The following is a 16,883-nucleotide window of genomic DNA, read 5'->3' on the forward strand; positions in this document are numbered from 1 at the left end:
CAGCACAAGGAACGAAGCGAAGCAGTCGCAAGGAGGTCCGCACCGTTCGGTTGTTCGCGCGCGAATATTGGTGTCTCTGGTGACTGGTCTGGCGCAGAGTACATCGCGCAGCACGGGACGGGACGCATCACTACGCATCACCACGCATCACGCCATCACGCTCACGCATTGCGGTGTCGAGTCAGTCGAGTGCCTACAGTGTCTACACCGGCGACAGGGCGACACCCTATCACCCTATCGCCAGGATTCACGAAGAATCCCCTACATCTATATATTCCTTCAATTCGCAAATCCCCTATTTTCTCCTCGATTCCACTGGATTCGTCAATTTTCTACACCTGTCACCTAGTCGCGCATGAAAAAATATATTATTTATTAACATATGATTGTTATTTATATATATAGATTCTAATATTTTACAAATATTATTATATGTATGTACGTTATATTTATGTATATCATTTTATTTATACTAAATATACTTATGTAAAGAAATATAATTACAGATACACATACCTATATGTATCTTTCATATAAATTATTTCTTGCTGATTTAACAAAAGAGGAATAAGTGAATGCAAATGGAGTGAATGATACCCTCGTACTTAAAATGAAATAAATATATATTTGAAGTTTGGCGAAAAGCGAGAAAGGAATTTTCAATGCGGATCAGTGCAGAACAGACTTCGTATTCGTTGCTTCATATTTTTATCATTACGCAGGTATCTCTCGGGATCTCGCAATTAGCAAGAAATTACTCACAAAGATCTGCCTTCGAGGCAGTTTCCTCTACATGGTTCTCTAGAATTTTAGAAACAGGTCCATCATCATTCCTACCAGTTTTCTGGTCTTGTTAAAACAAATAATTGATTTAATTCTTATATTTGCGAATAATAAAGAATATCTATTTTTTTCTCTCCTTCCATGTTGTTCTACCCTCGTAGGAAATGACCGGTGACGTCTCCTGAAAGAATTGCAAGCGCAAGAATGTCAAATACGAATGATTACAAGCGGACCTGCCAGGAACACAGGGACTGACGGGGACCGAGTGACGAGAGTGCCCGTTTTGCCCAAAGTAATTTATTTGTTTTATTAAAAACTTAGACGTTGGAATGCGACTTCTACACGTGTGACGGGTATAATATGTAAAACTAAACGCTACGATATTTATATTTATAATTATATGCTTATTTCTTTACGATTCCTCACTGGTCAACGCAAATATATATCGTGTATATGTTAGAATAATAGCAATTTATATATATATATATATATATATATACACACATACGTAAGTATGTATATATGTATATACGTATATACTGTTCAATAGCGATAATTAAATCCTCCAATGCGCTAACTACCGCGTGCTGAACCTCTCCTCCTCCCCTACATTGATTTTTCCTTTACAAGCGAACATTCGATCGTCGAGTCAGGACACGATACGCACGCAATATACAAAGAGCGAAAAACAAACGAAGAGTAAAATACGTTGTAAGTTACATCCTTTAAGAATTTTTTTTCCAAATTTATAGGTTTACAAATGCCGTTCCAACTATTAATAGCTGCGTTCAGCAAAAAAAGCAGCTTTGTAATATATTGTTGTACAATTCTTTAATATAATTCATCTTGCCCTTAAATTCCTCACTGGATCTAAATGTATAAATTAATCATATTAAACAATCTTACAATTTTTTAAATTTGCTTTTCCTGCTGAATGCAGCTATTATTAATTGATTGGTATCAAAATGATATTAATAACTCGTAGAACACAAGTTAACAGTGAATGCTTTCAGCAAGATACACAGTATAAAAACATAGAAACGCATAGAAAAACGTAAGACAGTAAGATATATAAACAGTAAGATATATAAACAGCGATTAGATGACAATAGAGAGAATATAAGGTAATAATCTTACGTTCTCTCTACCGTGATTGACAGATTCGCTCGTTGGTGACATCTTATTTCTTTATCTTTTTATATGTGCCATGGGCTTAACACAGTGAATCCTTATTATTTTCTAATGTTAAACAAAGATGAAATGATCATTGTATTACACTGTGTCTCTTGTTGGAAAGTACCAACGTTACATTAACGTCAATAATCTCTTCAACAATGTAACTGTTATATATAACATGTGATATCTTTCACAATAAATTATTCGTAGTTTTTATATTTTATCAATATATAACAATTAATATTCTTGATAAAAAGATGTTTTTAGATGACAGAATCGAAAAATTATTAAATTGCTTGTACAATTTAATGAGTGATATTACTATTCTGGTTTTGCCATGCTCATGCATTTTAAGTCTGGAGAAACATTATCGGCACGCGATATGCAGAATCAGAATGTATATAAATTCATACAAAAAATACGTATTTAAACACTAAGATCTGTTCGATCGAATGTAGGGTTCTTCGCATTTAAAATTACATTTATATTGTTAAGTAGGAAACTATAATATCGATGTAATGTTACTGTTAGCTCTCGTGTTCTACGGAAATATCATTTAATGCTAACCGTGTGATCAGAGAAGAGTTTGCAACTCTTTCACTTCTCTCTTTCTTAATCAGCTTTGCAATTAGTATTCCATCATCCGTTGTATGTCACTCCTTGTGTCCTATCCCGACGTTTACGTCCCGGCCCGTCGTCGCATCGCGCCGTACATATCGAGTGTCTAGAAGTATATTTACAGAAATATACAAAGCGATTACAATTTCGCCCGAGCAAGTTTCGGTGTACCGATGCAAAATTACCGCCTCCCGTTCTCCCGGTCCCCCAGTGTCCCCGTTGCGTCGCAAGGAGGGGGTCATCATTATACATAATATCCTTCCTTATGCATATCTATTTTTTTTCTTTTCTTTTTATACAACGCGATGAACGGCCACTCTGAGGGATCGGTTGCTCGTCAATCAACGAGGCGATTGTCAAAATAAAGTACTTTCAGGCTAAGAGTGAGTTGCGGGAATCGCGATTTGCAGCACAGATTAGAGAGGACGAGAAAGAGAGATTATAAAACGGGATAAAATCAACTATATTCCATTCTCTTTTTAGACTTCTAAGTAATGCAAATTGTATTCCTCGTTTGCGTTTGGAAATTAATAACTCCTGTTAATTTCTAGACCTGTTCTTTTTAACTGAGCTTCTTGCACGGTTCATTTTTTGTTTTCTTTAACGTGAAAAGAAAAGAAAGATGAACCATGCAGGGTTGTCACAAATTCCTTATCCTGATTCCAAACTTTTCCCTGGTTTTCAGACAAAATTTCAAAATTTTTTTTATGCTTCCAATATTTCGAATTTTTATATTTTATGAGATTTAGAGAAACCGCCAAATATTTTCTAGAGAAAGCAATTTAACATGGCAATGTAAGTTACTATTAATTGCTGACTACTGACTGATTAAGTACTGACACACTGCTTGCATTTAATTAATAGTAATACAAAACTGTAGATGTGATGTATGCATATTAAACTTCTTTAAAAAGCCAAAAATTTTAATTTTCCAGAAAGTTTTAGAAAATTCCTTGACTTTTCCCCGATTTCTTTGGTCGTTTTCAATTTCCCTGATTTCCAATTGTATAGCAACCCTGAAGAAGGACCCCTAAAAAGAACAAATCTTCTGTTTAACTGAAAGAAAAGATTGGTTTTGAACGATATCGTTTAACACATTTCACGATACCTATTTTGTACGCACAGTGTAAGATTATACTTAATTGCAGAAACTAGTACTGTAATCAACTTGACTATAATGTCTCTCAAATTGTTATCAATATCCGTTTTCTTCTTTTTAACAGAACGAAGAGCGATTTCACAACTATCAGTCTTTCTTTTTACGGTGAAATAATATAACAATCATAAGTCAAGCCGTGCTTTACAGTTCATATTATAGTGTTTATTTTTTGTTGTACATATTCCGTTTTATATGTCTGGAAGATATTAGTTAGCAATTATCAAGCGATTATTCGACACGAAAAAAGTTGATCAAATTGGCCGTGGGATCTGCTTTGCACTAGTTTTTTTTTCCACTCGAAAGAGACGCGTTGTCGCGAACGTTGGACAATCGATTAGAGCTCTTATTTTATGGCAGAAAATCAATTACGCGGGTTACATGGCGTTATTATATTTTTTGTTTAGTTGATGATGCCCCCAAGATTTTGCACATTCAACTATCTATTGAGAACAAGAGGAATACTATTTCTAAATACGAAAGTGAAGGTCGCGAAATGATAAAATCGACTGGTTTTTATTTATTCTCGCCAATCTATCGAGCCCATTCTTTTCAGCATCACCTTCTGTATTTATATTTGTTGTATGTAAATTAAAATAAGAGCACATATAGTAAAATTTGTTGAAGAAAGAAGATTCTACGATGAGAAAGTATAGCAGCTACAAGGAATAGATCTATTATCGCGTAGATCAGTTCGTTTCTATCTCGATAAAAGGAAACTTGTAAATATTCTTCCTTTATCCCTTCTGAATAACTCTTGGCAACACTAGAAGGACTAACTGCCAAAGTATACTCTTTTGATTTTTCATCTTTGCACCTCTCCATCGTGCTCTCATACCATATATGTAATTAATGTAAACTTAATTTTAGCTTAAACTCTGCTCTACATATCGATTCCAAAAATTATGTCCGTCTGCCCTTTTAGTTTCAATTTCAAACCTTTACCCTTCGTAATTAAACAAGCAGTTTCTACTCATTCGTCAGTGTATATTCTGGTTCTCTTAATTTAATATTCGCATTATGATCGAGATTTTTGAAGAAAGTCTGGCTGTGCTTTTCATTTAGCATGACGAGACTTCTCAACAATCTACACTAGTTCCAATATCTTACAGTTATTTACACAGATGTCTATTGTACAGTTCACAAGTCTCTTTCGTGAAAGAAAATTTGCTCATTGTTGCTTTCCTTCTCTTTATTTCTCTCTTTCTGCCTCTCTTTTTCAAACTTGCGTGCGTGATGAAACGTTTGGGAGCGAAAGCAACACATCGATACGTTCGTGTTAGTCGTTACTAACTAAAATTTACACACTTTACATACATACGCGCGCAAACAGACTCACACAAACACGCGCACACATACGCATGTGGAAATGAAAATTTATCTTTATAGATCGGGTAAATGATCGGTGGTTACCAGTACAGCTTTACTGCAACAAACAGAGCGAAGGCACCTTAAAATATCAAGTGGCATATTCAGTATCCAGCACCTATGATTATTTAGTTTCACCGTTACTGCTTCGAGTGAATAAGTCCAGGGGAGTTTGGACTCAATCGTAAAAAGAGAATTCTTGACTCGAATTTCAAAAAGTGTCACCGATTGATCCCAGCCTCCTTTAAGGGAGAGACGTGTACGAATCATTCTGCTCTTAATTTGGTCCTTTTTATCTCAGGAACGCACCATTGGGTGTTTTCTTAAGTAATTATCCGCTTGTCGTTTGTCGAATTTCGCGTTTTTGGGATTATTTCAGATCATTCTGCTCTTAATTTGGTCCTTTTTATCTCAGGAACGCACCATTGGGGGTGTTTTCTTAAGTAATTATCCGCTTGTCGTTTGTCGAATTTCGCGTTTTTGGGATTATTTCGTTCGCGCGCGAGTTTTCTTTGTCCCATTCGTCGGTCTCAATCCGCCGAAAGACTCATTCGTTTCGTGCGACACTGAGTGAAAATGAACTTTCGGAAAAGGTTTCCGGGATAGAAAAGTGTCTAAAAAGAAGTCTTTCTCTGTGGGCGAATAGGTTCACCTTTAATGATCTTATTGGATCATTGTTGAATTTAGGCACCTACGAGTCTATGGAACTAGAATTTATGCAATTTTACACACATTCCATCGTTACGGTCAAACGATTTTATATAGTAAATCGCGTGTATCCTCTGCAGCCGTAGATTACTACAGACGTACGCACCTTTTATCTGTGTACACTTTCGTCGTACTCTATTACCCAGTATAAATACATTTTATCTCTTCATTCGTTCTGTTCTCGACTTCTTTTGCGAAAAAAATAAAAATAAAAGAAGTTGTTTACGCCGCACAAACATATTTATTTAGAAGTCACAAAAATTGGTTAAAATTATTTTTAAATAACGCAATTACAACTGAAAATTAAATTAAATCTTTTTTTTATTTCTCGACTTACAAACATTTTGTTTCCGTATATTAAAAATGTAACCTGAAGGAACTAATATAAACGTGAAGTGAGAATGAAATAGCTATGTTAGAGTTCTAGAAACGGGTTTACATGTATAACGAAAGCGTAACACAACGTATACATTGACATTTATATTAATGTCTCTCTTATAATAGAATCGTAATAACATGTATCATACGACAAACTTACAAAATAAAGTATACGGCAAATAACAATATAATCATTATTGTGTATGTAACAAAACATGTAGTATTTAATAACGAAAAAAAGAATTTTTACTGTCGCAAACGCGAGGCACGTTAAATATATACAATTTTCTGTTAAGATCTGATATAAAACTTGATTTTTCTCTGTAGTGTTTAAACGGAACTTGCAAAAATCGTCGATTATTTTATTGGCGTTTCTTTAAAATCGACAACTTTTAGAACATGATCTAGATAGATCTCGTTTTTAGAATGTTCTTGTCTGTGTGCTCAAATAGAGAATCATTAACATTTGTAATATCTGTCGTAATGTTTCACTGTCAAATTATTTTCATCTGCGAAGGCGACGAAGTTTGTACGTCTGTTAATATGGTTTTAATGACTTAACGAGAAAAAAAAGAGAAAGGAACTTTTCCAATTAATTAAAATATATTTTATGCCCCTCGCGAAAAGATGTAAGGATACCTATTGGCGATACCTATCCACCAACTAGCGCGTTAAGATATTCTTAATACTTAGCTATTACTGGGTAAGATAAACTCTCAACAGATAATAAGTGACATTATCAAGTCAATAACTTATCGCGACAATTTTGCGATGTGTATACCAAACGTAAAGTCGCGTGCAAAATGTCTTATTCTATGTTCAGTACCTTAATTGTCAAGTTATATATATATATATATATATGTTATGTATATATATGTACAAGATATCTCTCATCGTTTATATATAAGATATTCTACATATCTATATGAAATATAAATGGATATTCATATCTTATGTGATATGTAGACAATCTACATATTATATAAGATATAAACATTCGATTATAGCACGATCATAGTCGTGTTATTAGAATTGTGAAGAGTACGGCCGCATCGACTGGGAAATCGCAATCAAGTTTTCGTAGTATGGACTTGGTTTTATGTTAGCGCAGAATGGCCAATAAAAATCATCATAAATAATTTACGCATAAAATAACGCATATAAATAACTTAAGCGAGCTCTCCGCGTGGTGAGATACAATTCGGAAAAGAAAATAATATTTTAATCTATGTACAAGTACACAGCTCCGTCATATTAAATGGGATTAGTTTCTGCAATCACAAATTTGTACACACAAATTCCTTTTTCCTACGCCGCTCATTTGGTCGTCTATACTATAAATATTTGTTTTAATTCTCTCAGCAATGGTGAGACGTTCGGATTTCTTTCGTAGCAAAATAATTTTTGCGAACCTGTATTGGAGGGTGTATGTGTGTTTGTATGTATGTATATATATATATATGCGGATGTACTTTCTAGAGAACAATACTACTTTTTCGTATTGTTAATTTCTCTGTTCGAGACTAAGGCGAATGCGTGTGCCATATATTCAAATGTATTATGTATGTGTACTATGTATGTAGTCGCAGGAAGAAGATAGCAAACTCTGTCAACCAAGTAAAGGTCCTATCTCTCGTCTTTGGATTGAAACACGGCGATCTCTACTTTTAAAAGTACATCTCCCATGGTCTATAATTTATCCCGTTGCCCCTATCCTCTCGTGTGTTCGGACGCACGAAGCGACGATACGATTAGAATTCGCGCTCAAGTAAAACACCGGTTTCGTTCCGCCGCGCGCGAATTCACGTCCTTAACGAACGGATTGTACTACAGTCGCCAAAAAATCACCTTTTCACGTGGTTGACACAATAGTGTTCGTCGGCGACAAATGTGTCGAATTTGTCGTTGTTGCGGTTGCGATCGTCATCGTCGTCGCCGTCGTCGTCGTCGTTGTCGTCGTCGTCGTCATCGTCATCGTCGTCGTTGTCGTCGTCACCGTCGTGCTTACCACATTGCTCAGCTGCGCACTCGATTCTGAAGTTCGTACGCTCGAGTCCTTTTCCAAACATGGTCTCTTCGCCTCCTTGTGCTCACTGGACGAGCTGGACTTCCTCTTGTGCTTTGAAGTCGAAGAGTGAGAACGACTCGACGTCGCGTGACTGTCCTTGCTGGTGTTACTGCCAGATGACCTCTTTTCTCCGTGCCTGTGAGTGCAGTGATGGTCACAATGGCATTTCTTTCTCCTCTCCTCGGATTTCTTCTCCACACTTTTCGAACTCATTCGCTCCGATTTTTCGACGGTAGGGTAACCATGTGATAGCCCAGGAATGCTCAAAGCATCATCCTTGTTGGCGTCATCGGATGCTTTAGATTCGGATTTTAACTGAGTGGGACTCCGATGATGATGTCGATCGTGCTTTCTTTCCCGTCTCTCGTGATCCCTTCTCTTCTTGTGCCTTCGTTCTCTGCAGTCCTTCTCGTCCCTGCTTCTGCATTTTGATTTCGAGTGAGCCGTACCGTGAGATTCGGACGATTTAGGTGAATTTTCATCACTGCTGCCGTTTCTGCTATTGCTGTGTCTTTCATTCTCCGTAGACGGAGACGTGGAGGACATTGCAGACGAAGAATACGAAGAGACACCGATCGTCGTCGATGTCGCTGCTGAATTCTCGCTGCATGGATTACCGTTAGTTACAAAGTCGCTAGCTTTCTCATTTTTCGCTCTCTCCTTCGCCTCGTCTTCCGCCATTTCAATCAGCGCCTTAACGGCGTTTTCCGTCGCGCATTCCATTTTCGATGTGAATGCTAACACGGTTTCCATCTCGAGCAAATGGCAGTATCTCTCCAGTTTTACAGTGTCATCTTTGAACCATTGCTCGGCGATTTCAAAGCTTTCCTTGTGAATCTTCTCCAGCACTTCCTTCGAGGCTTCCGAAACTTCGGTACGTAGCGATTGGCATACTTCCTCAACATCAGTCTTCGATTTGTAGATAGCTATCTCCAACGCCCTATCCACAACCTCAGTGGCGTATGTTTTGGCAACAGTTTGCCGCTGCATCAATAATTCTTCGTCGAGGATAATTGGAGAAGAATCTTCAGCCCTAGGTGTGTCTACCGATGGAGACAATTCTGAGCTCAATCGTCTTTTGGTCTCCTTCAAGGAAGACGAACTATCAAACTTGGAAACTATTCTCGTTTCTACTACACCAGTCACGCTTTCTTTACTCGATATACTCTTACTGTTAGATCTCTCGTGATGACTACAACGATGATCCAACTTGTGACCGTTACTGTCATATTTTTTCTTCTTGCAAGAGTGACAGTTATCAGAACTGCTACTACTGCTACTATGTGTGTGATGACTACTAGACTTCTCACTGCTGCGACAGCGATCTTTGTGTTTTTTCTCGGATCTCTTCTCGTCCCTCTTATCGCTGCTCTGCTTCTGTTCATTGGTTTCACTCTTGGATGATTTAGTGCTACTAAATGGATCTGATGACTGATTATCGCTACCCTCTTCCTTATCCTTTCGTTTGAGTGACGAGTGACTGGAGTGATGTCGATTCTTGCGATGCTTACCATGTTGATCAGATTTCTTCAGATTACCTTGATATTCGGCTGCTCTTTCCTTCGCCTTCTCGAGAGAATCAATCGATAGTTTCTGATCTAAACGCTGCCGATTCGTATTCTCCTTCTGCTCGTCGCCAACAGCTTCTAGAGGCTTTTTCTCTTTGATACGATGAGCAGATTCGTTTACTACACGACTGTGTCTGATACTCGTACTGTGCTGCGATTCTGGATAATACTGCTTCAGTCTGATGTGCCAAGCAATACTCGAAACAGCTGAAACTGTCCTGAATTGGTGGATAATGTTGCGTGGTAGAAAATATATGTCATTGTCATAAAGATTTATCTTGGCATAACGGACACCTTGTCGACGCAACTGATTCAGCTTCGCGTCCTCCACCCACTGCACGCACTGTGATATCGGCGGCTCGTGCAAGTCCAATTGCAATTTCTCGACAAGTTCGGTAAAGTCGCCCGCATAAAAAGCCACGACATCCTTTGTAATCCTGTTGTATTGGGACGCTTGGCCACCGTGGACAGCTTTCAGTACGCCAACTGCCGCTGTGGTCATCCTGTCCAATCCATGGCCAACATGATCGGCGTGCGCCTTCGTACGATCTTCGAACATGTACTCTCGAGCCTCGCTCAGCCTTGGTAGATACTGCAAATTCCTCAACTCGTTAATGCCCGTTCTGCGTCGTTTATACGGGCTTTTGTTTATGTCTGCCGTTGGTACTAGCTGTTCGCCTGGTCGGATCCACAAAATAGGACCGTCGTTTGACTCTTGCGGTGTATCCATCTTCACGACAGACAGAGGTCCCCAAGGCATTGTCTAGGATACAACATGATTTTATTAGCAAATATATAACAAATATATATATATATATATATATGGATCTATGATATACTTACCATTTTTAAGAACGGGTTTTCTTCTAATTTTTGTAGTAAATCTGGGAAATATCCACCAACTTCTTCGTGAACAGTACCCACTAGACTTATTTGATGCAACGGCCCGTATCTAATAGTGCCGTTACTATAAGCTTTACAAACTTGATCTTTGTATTGAACCATTGTAGTTGTTTCTATGTCACTGTTTCTACCCAACACCCCGTTTTTTACAGTCAACGTAGGATAATTATTCGCCATATAGTCCAGAAGATCAGGTAGGTATGCAGCTGCATTATGTACTATACCCATAACATGATGAGCATTTCCATTTTCGTCTTCACCGAAAACCACCTAGGAAATATAAACAGACTTTATACATTAAGAATTAACTGTACATAAAACTAAAAAAGTTTTGGTTAAAGTCGTATAAAGCTGTTTCAATTTCTCATTTTATTACAACATTAAATCGTGTTTACGTACTTTGAAATACTCTTGTGCCAATTCTTGCATTTGCTCATTTGTTAAAGTACCGATTTCATCCTGAAACATATGGACAACTGTTGCACCACCATTAGGATACGTTTCTATATGGATGAACTTTTTGTACTTTAGGCCTTCCAGTAATTCCTTCTTCGTCACCGGACTGTTCAGCATCTTATAGTTTTTTGTTTGTAGGTTTAACCTTAAGTTTTCATTGACTGATTTCGAGAAGGGAAGAACCTTACTACTCAACGAAGACAAAACATGACGATCCCGTTTGCACTGTACACCAATGCTTGCTCGTTTAATTCCTTTGCGTTTGTGACATCGTGAACAATATCGTCTGTCTTCTTTTGAGCGTTTCTCTCTCGAAGATGAATGCAAACTGGAAGATGGATTAGCAATGGAATCTGTGGATTTGTCATGGAATTCTATTGCCAATTTCTTTCTATTCGAGTCTATCTCCGAAAAATTATCTTTTGTCCATTCGGATTTAACTATTTCAAATGTTTCCTGCAAATCTGCAAATTCTTTCTTAATCTCAATAGGCTCTACTGTCAGTTCTTTGTTGTTTGTAACGTCTTCTCCGGCAGCGTCTTGCTGCTCGCTCAATTCTGTTTTTATAACTTGTGAATCGCCTATTTTCTTCGGCGACGAACAAAATAGATTATCAGCTATTTTATCCATACACGTGACCGTATTCTTTTCAGTATTTTCTTCGTCATATTTTGCTGTGTCCATAATAACTGTAGAATTCGCAGACATCATGCTAATGGGAAATGTTGTATCTTGACTGTGAGGATGAGGACTGACAGAAACTCTCGGAGGATAATCTGGACTCCTCGGACTACTGATCACTTCGCCATTACTTTGCGGACTCTCTCCCAACTGTGGGGTATTATCGGAAAAATTCATACATCCTTCTAATTTTGTTTTTGTGGATAATATGTGCATGTCTCCAGATAACATTGTGTCGTTGTTACGTGTGGAATCAGTCTAAACAGAAAATAGTTAATTACCTTGATTGCATCATTTCTATAATATAATTAAATGTAAGAATTATACTGTCAATGTGATGTATGCCAGTGTAGAATGCATAATAACACAAAAAATATTTTACAAAAATTACACGATACATACATGTGTAATATGTTCAACTGGATCCTTAGCAGTTTTCACTACATCATTGTTGCAATGATCTGGACTTCCTGCATCATACATATATCATTTTATTTAACAAGTGTAATAAATGATCTTATAATATGGTCTTTGGTTTTACATGAAGTCAAAAGTGAAAAATTTTGAAGACAGGAGTATGAGATGAATAATGATCCGTTTTAAGAAACCATTTTTCAATTTTATAAAATATATAACCTTACATTTAAAACTTCTGCTCCATATTATACTATGAAAAAATTATTTTCTTTTCGATAACTATCATTATAGATTCGATTCTCGTTCTTGCATTAATAACAAAATTAGTATTTTTTTCATTTATGTTATTTAAAACTTGGTAAATAAAAAGCATACACAAATATATGGTAGTATTTCAGCCAAATGCAATAATAATTATTGTTATAAAAATAATTCTAATCAACTCAATTTGTTCTTATATTAATTCTGTAGAGAAGAGATAAAATACAACTTTCACAGCATAATGCATACAGATCAATTTTTATACCTATACCCTTATATATTAAAATTAAATTTAAAATAAATATATAGATTATGAAATATAAAATACAAATATCGTTAACAGACTTAATAAATATATCCCTCAGTAATAATTATTTAGTAATTGCTAAACTAAATAATTAATTAAATCAACACAAATTTATTTCCATCGTTACTCAATTACATTTTATCTGTATTGAATATAATCTATGGATTAGAACATTGGAATGTGAAGCTTTGCAGATAGCTGTCAGACTTCAGCAGACCACTAAGATAAATACATCCCGGTGTTACACACGACAGATATCAAAGAATTACCGGTCAGTTGAAAATCTACTTTCTAGGGCTTCGCGCAACTAGGAATAATACGGAAGGAGAAATTACCGTCTGGCTCTCCTGGAAGACGAGCAGTGTCGTCCAGGTCACTATCATGACGAGACATGCTGCGCCGTTGAGAGGACGGCTGGTGCGTTTCGTTGTCAGGGTCGCTGCTCGGCTCGCTGCTCGCAACCAGTTGAGCCACATCACCAGACGAGCTCGCGTGGCCCGTGTTTCTCTGTAACGCGTACCCTTCCGTGTTCGTGTGAATCGGTGACGCTGCAGGGAGACCCGTGGGCGTCCTCGGCGAATTATGCGCGGGATCGCGCGCACCTTCGTCCGCCTCCTCGACGACGCTACTCGCCGCCGTCCTGGATGACGTAACACCCACTGTTTCGCTACCAACTGACTCGATTGCCCGCTGGCTTGTATTATTTACATCATATCCTACGTTTGACACGATACCCGCACCATCCTTGGATGCCATCTTGGTTCCGTGAGCGACATCCCGGACGCGATGATACTACGCGGACAGCGATTGGCAGTCGCGCGTACCGGCGACGGCGCGCGCCGACCGCCATTCGCTCGCGCCGACGCCGCTGAGTGGGGGCCGCGCCAGTAGACGGCTCGGTTCTATCAAGTTCTATCAGTATGAAGCTATGAGGTATGAGGGACATTTTTATCCGCCGGAATCTTCGATCTCCGAACCACATCGTTTTCCACCAACCTTTTCCATTTCTATCGCCATGCCGGCGACGATGACGACACGCGAGGTTGATGCGTAAGATCTGGAAATATCAGATCGGATATTATCTCCCACAATCCACGTGAGGATTTCCAGCTGTCCCGAGTCTACCGGATCAACCAGAGTCAACACTCGAAACTCGAAACTGTGCTTACGAACGTGCTTTTGCGCGGGCGGAACAAGCGAATGAGTCAGCGATGAGACTTATATTACAGCACAGATCATTCTAGCAACATTACAATCCTTGCAGCAATATTGCTGCAAGCTTTTTGTGCTGCATGGGTACTGATAAAAATTTATACAAAATTTATTTCTCTTGAAATTGCAATAATTACAGATTTTTAATCGCGTACTATAAATGATAATTTTCACGCTATCTGCTTTAGAAAAAATTAAGTTTGAACAAATGTGAAAAAATCATGTATAATTATATGTATAAAATTATGCATAACTGTGCATGAACAATTTTTTTTTACATTTTTCCAAACTTGTTTTTTTCTAAAACGAACGATGTGAAAATTATCCTTTTAATTATTTTTTATGTTTTCATACACACACATTACTATTATTATTTCTATTACACTAAAAAAGAATTTTACAAAAGAAAGAGGGATGTATGAACATGTATATGGACATATTTCATATACGTATAATTATACATGTTTATGAATATTTATGTATGTTTATACATATTTATATACATATTTATGCATGAAAACTTTTTTATCGGGTATATAACTCGATTATTGTTTAATTGTATCATATGTTTGAAAGTTTAATCTTTCATGATCTACAAATCCTCAAAATTAAAATTTTAAGAATTCTTGAAATTTTAGTTCTTGGAATTTAATTGATTAGTGTCATCTCTTACGTGAATATATTTTCCTGATGCTTTTGTTGATTTCAATGAATCTAAAATTTTGTCGGTAATAAATATTAATGATAAAATTGCGTTATCGATAATTGGAATAGCAAAGTATGTCACAACTTTAATCAATGATTGTTGATTATACTTAATTAAAGTTTCAATCGTGGAAATCTATTGTCAAAATATCATATAAGAAAATATAATAATAGTGTAAGAGATGATAAATTTAAAAGCTATGTCTATAATTATTGTAATTTCAGATATTAAGACATTTACGTATTACAGTAATTACATAATAAGTATATAGCGCCGTGGGAGCACAAAGTGTCGCATAATGCATAACGCATAATGCAAAAGAGATAAGAAAATGAGTTACCAATCAAGATCCTTTGTTTCCTTCCTTTTTATGAAATAAAAAACTATGGTTGATTTTCTTGTGCTTTATACATTGTACGTTATGCAAATTAGGATCTGCGCTCCAGCCTTAAATTACAAATTTATATTATTCATTATTATACATTTATAGACTTTTAAATAAAGCTATTGTGTGAAAAAAATATCAATCGTAAGATCCGTATTTTTAGATTACAATATATTATGTATACATGAATCCTGTTATATTTATTTATAAATAGGTCTATTCGCGTTGCATGAAATCCCCAAATATTTTTGCACTTAAAACGAGATAGATATATATTTTACCTTGAAAAGAGAGAAAGCGAAGATGTCGAGTGCCAAAAGTGCAAGCAATGCGAACAGATCTATTGTTAAAACATACATTTTGCTTACTTGATTTCAGATTAAAATATTTATTCATAAAGTTTATAAAATAATAAGTTTGTGAGATTGAAGAGCAAAATTTACATTGCTTAATAGCTTATAATTGTAAAAAAAGAAATAATAATTGTACAGTTAATTAATATGACAATAAATTGAATGCATATTAATTACCATAATTGTTATTGCTTGTTATAGCTTAAACAATATAGATTTATTATCTTATCTCTTATTTGTAGACATTTTAATTGTAAATGAGATCTTAATGGTGCAGCCACAATAGAAGGAATAAGGAATTATAGGAACAAGAATTCCAACCTATCAAGAATCGTGTATTCCGGTGTATCCGATTTCTGATAGGTTGAAACCTTTATTCTTTATTTCCAATTCCTTGTTTCTTCTAATGTGGCTGCACCTTAAAAGTTAGACTACGCAGTAGAACTTGAACAATCGAATTATTTTAATTTTAGTAGATCTTAATTGTCTCAGTGTTTAATTTTTAGTCTTTGATTTTCAATAATCAATTTGGCTGCGTTCAGCAGAGAAAGCAGCTTTGCAACTGTGGTAAAATTCTTAAATACGATTGGTTTAGATACATTTAGATCTAGCAAAGAACAAAAGGCAAGATTAATCATATTAAAGAATTTTACAACAGTCGCAAAGCTGCTTTCTCTGCTGAACGGAGCCTTTGATAGAGATATTATATGCGGAGACGTTATATTCGTTTATTACTTGTAGGATAATAATAAAAATTCATGCAATACGGACTTAATAGGCGGCGAAGTTGGGCGGACTCGCAGAATATAGAATTGTAGGCGGGTGATGGGTCGCAGTCGGTAAGTCGGTTGCGCCGGTTGCGCGCGTCGTAGACTTGGCCACTCGGGCCACTTGGGGCATTTGGCGTGACGAGAGCCGCGACACCGCGTACGGCGACACGGCGACGGCGTACGGTACGGGAAATAAACAGAGTGCGGCGTGTAGTCGTGTAGTAGTGGTGGTGGCGAGAGCGCGCGTTTAACAACCATGTCGTCGTCGAACAAGAAAGCCAAGGAGGAAGATCCAGGCTCGGGCGAGGGGGACGCCCGCGATTACGACGTCGAGATACAGAAGACCCTCGAGGAGATAGACGGCTGTCAGAATCAAATCGATGGCCTGAACGAGAAAGCCAGCGACGAGATTCTCGAGGTCGAGAAGAAGTATAACAAGCTGCGCAAGCCCTACTTCCAGAAGCGTAACGACATCATTAAGAGGATACCCAACTTCTGGGTGACCGCTGTATCCTTTTCACCGATGCCGGCGATGCCGCGCCCACCGTTCCGCGAGTCGACAACGGGAGATCGGCGCACGGCGTGCGAGACTTTGACGTTTCTCGGCGG

The 16,883-nt window shown here is 37.2% G+C and overlaps 2 protein-coding genes across 3 annotated transcripts in view; one reads left to right on the plus strand and one right to left on the minus strand.

The window, feature by feature from the left end:
• Positions 1-7,214: 7,214 nt before the first annotated feature.
• LOC108760852 (uncharacterized) lies at positions 7,215-13,604 on the minus strand. The gene is made up of 5 exons (XM_018507102.1): positions 13,184-13,604; positions 12,266-12,333; positions 11,126-12,121; positions 10,667-10,996; positions 7,215-10,586 (listed from the first exon to the last, which is right to left on the minus strand). The coding sequence occupies exons 1-5, from the start codon at positions 13,602-13,604 to the stop codon at positions 8,040-8,042; spliced, it is 4,362 nt and encodes a 1,453-aa protein (XP_018362604.1). The 3' UTR covers positions 7,215-8,039.
• A 2,805-nt stretch (positions 13,605-16,409) lies between these two features.
• The window catches only part of Set (NAP domain-containing protein SET), a 2,050-nt gene continuing 1,576 nt past the window's right edge, over positions 16,410-16,883 (plus strand). Inside the window, exon 1 of one of the 2 annotated variants that reach the window (XM_018507144.1) lies at positions 16,410-16,782. In XM_018507144.1, coding sequence (XP_018362646.1) covers positions 16,531-16,782 — 252 coding nt within the window. In that variant the 5' untranslated portion in view covers positions 16,410-16,530. The remainder of the gene's footprint in view (positions 16,783-16,883) is intronic. The other variant, XM_018507145.1, reaches the window with a different exon arrangement.

Source organism: Trachymyrmex cornetzi, unplaced genomic scaffold (assembly GCF_001594075.2).
Source record: "Trachymyrmex cornetzi isolate Tcor2-1 unplaced genomic scaffold, Tcor1.1 scaffold23, whole genome shotgun sequence".
Lineage (NCBI taxonomy): Eukaryota > Metazoa > Arthropoda > Insecta > Hymenoptera > Formicidae > Trachymyrmex > Trachymyrmex cornetzi.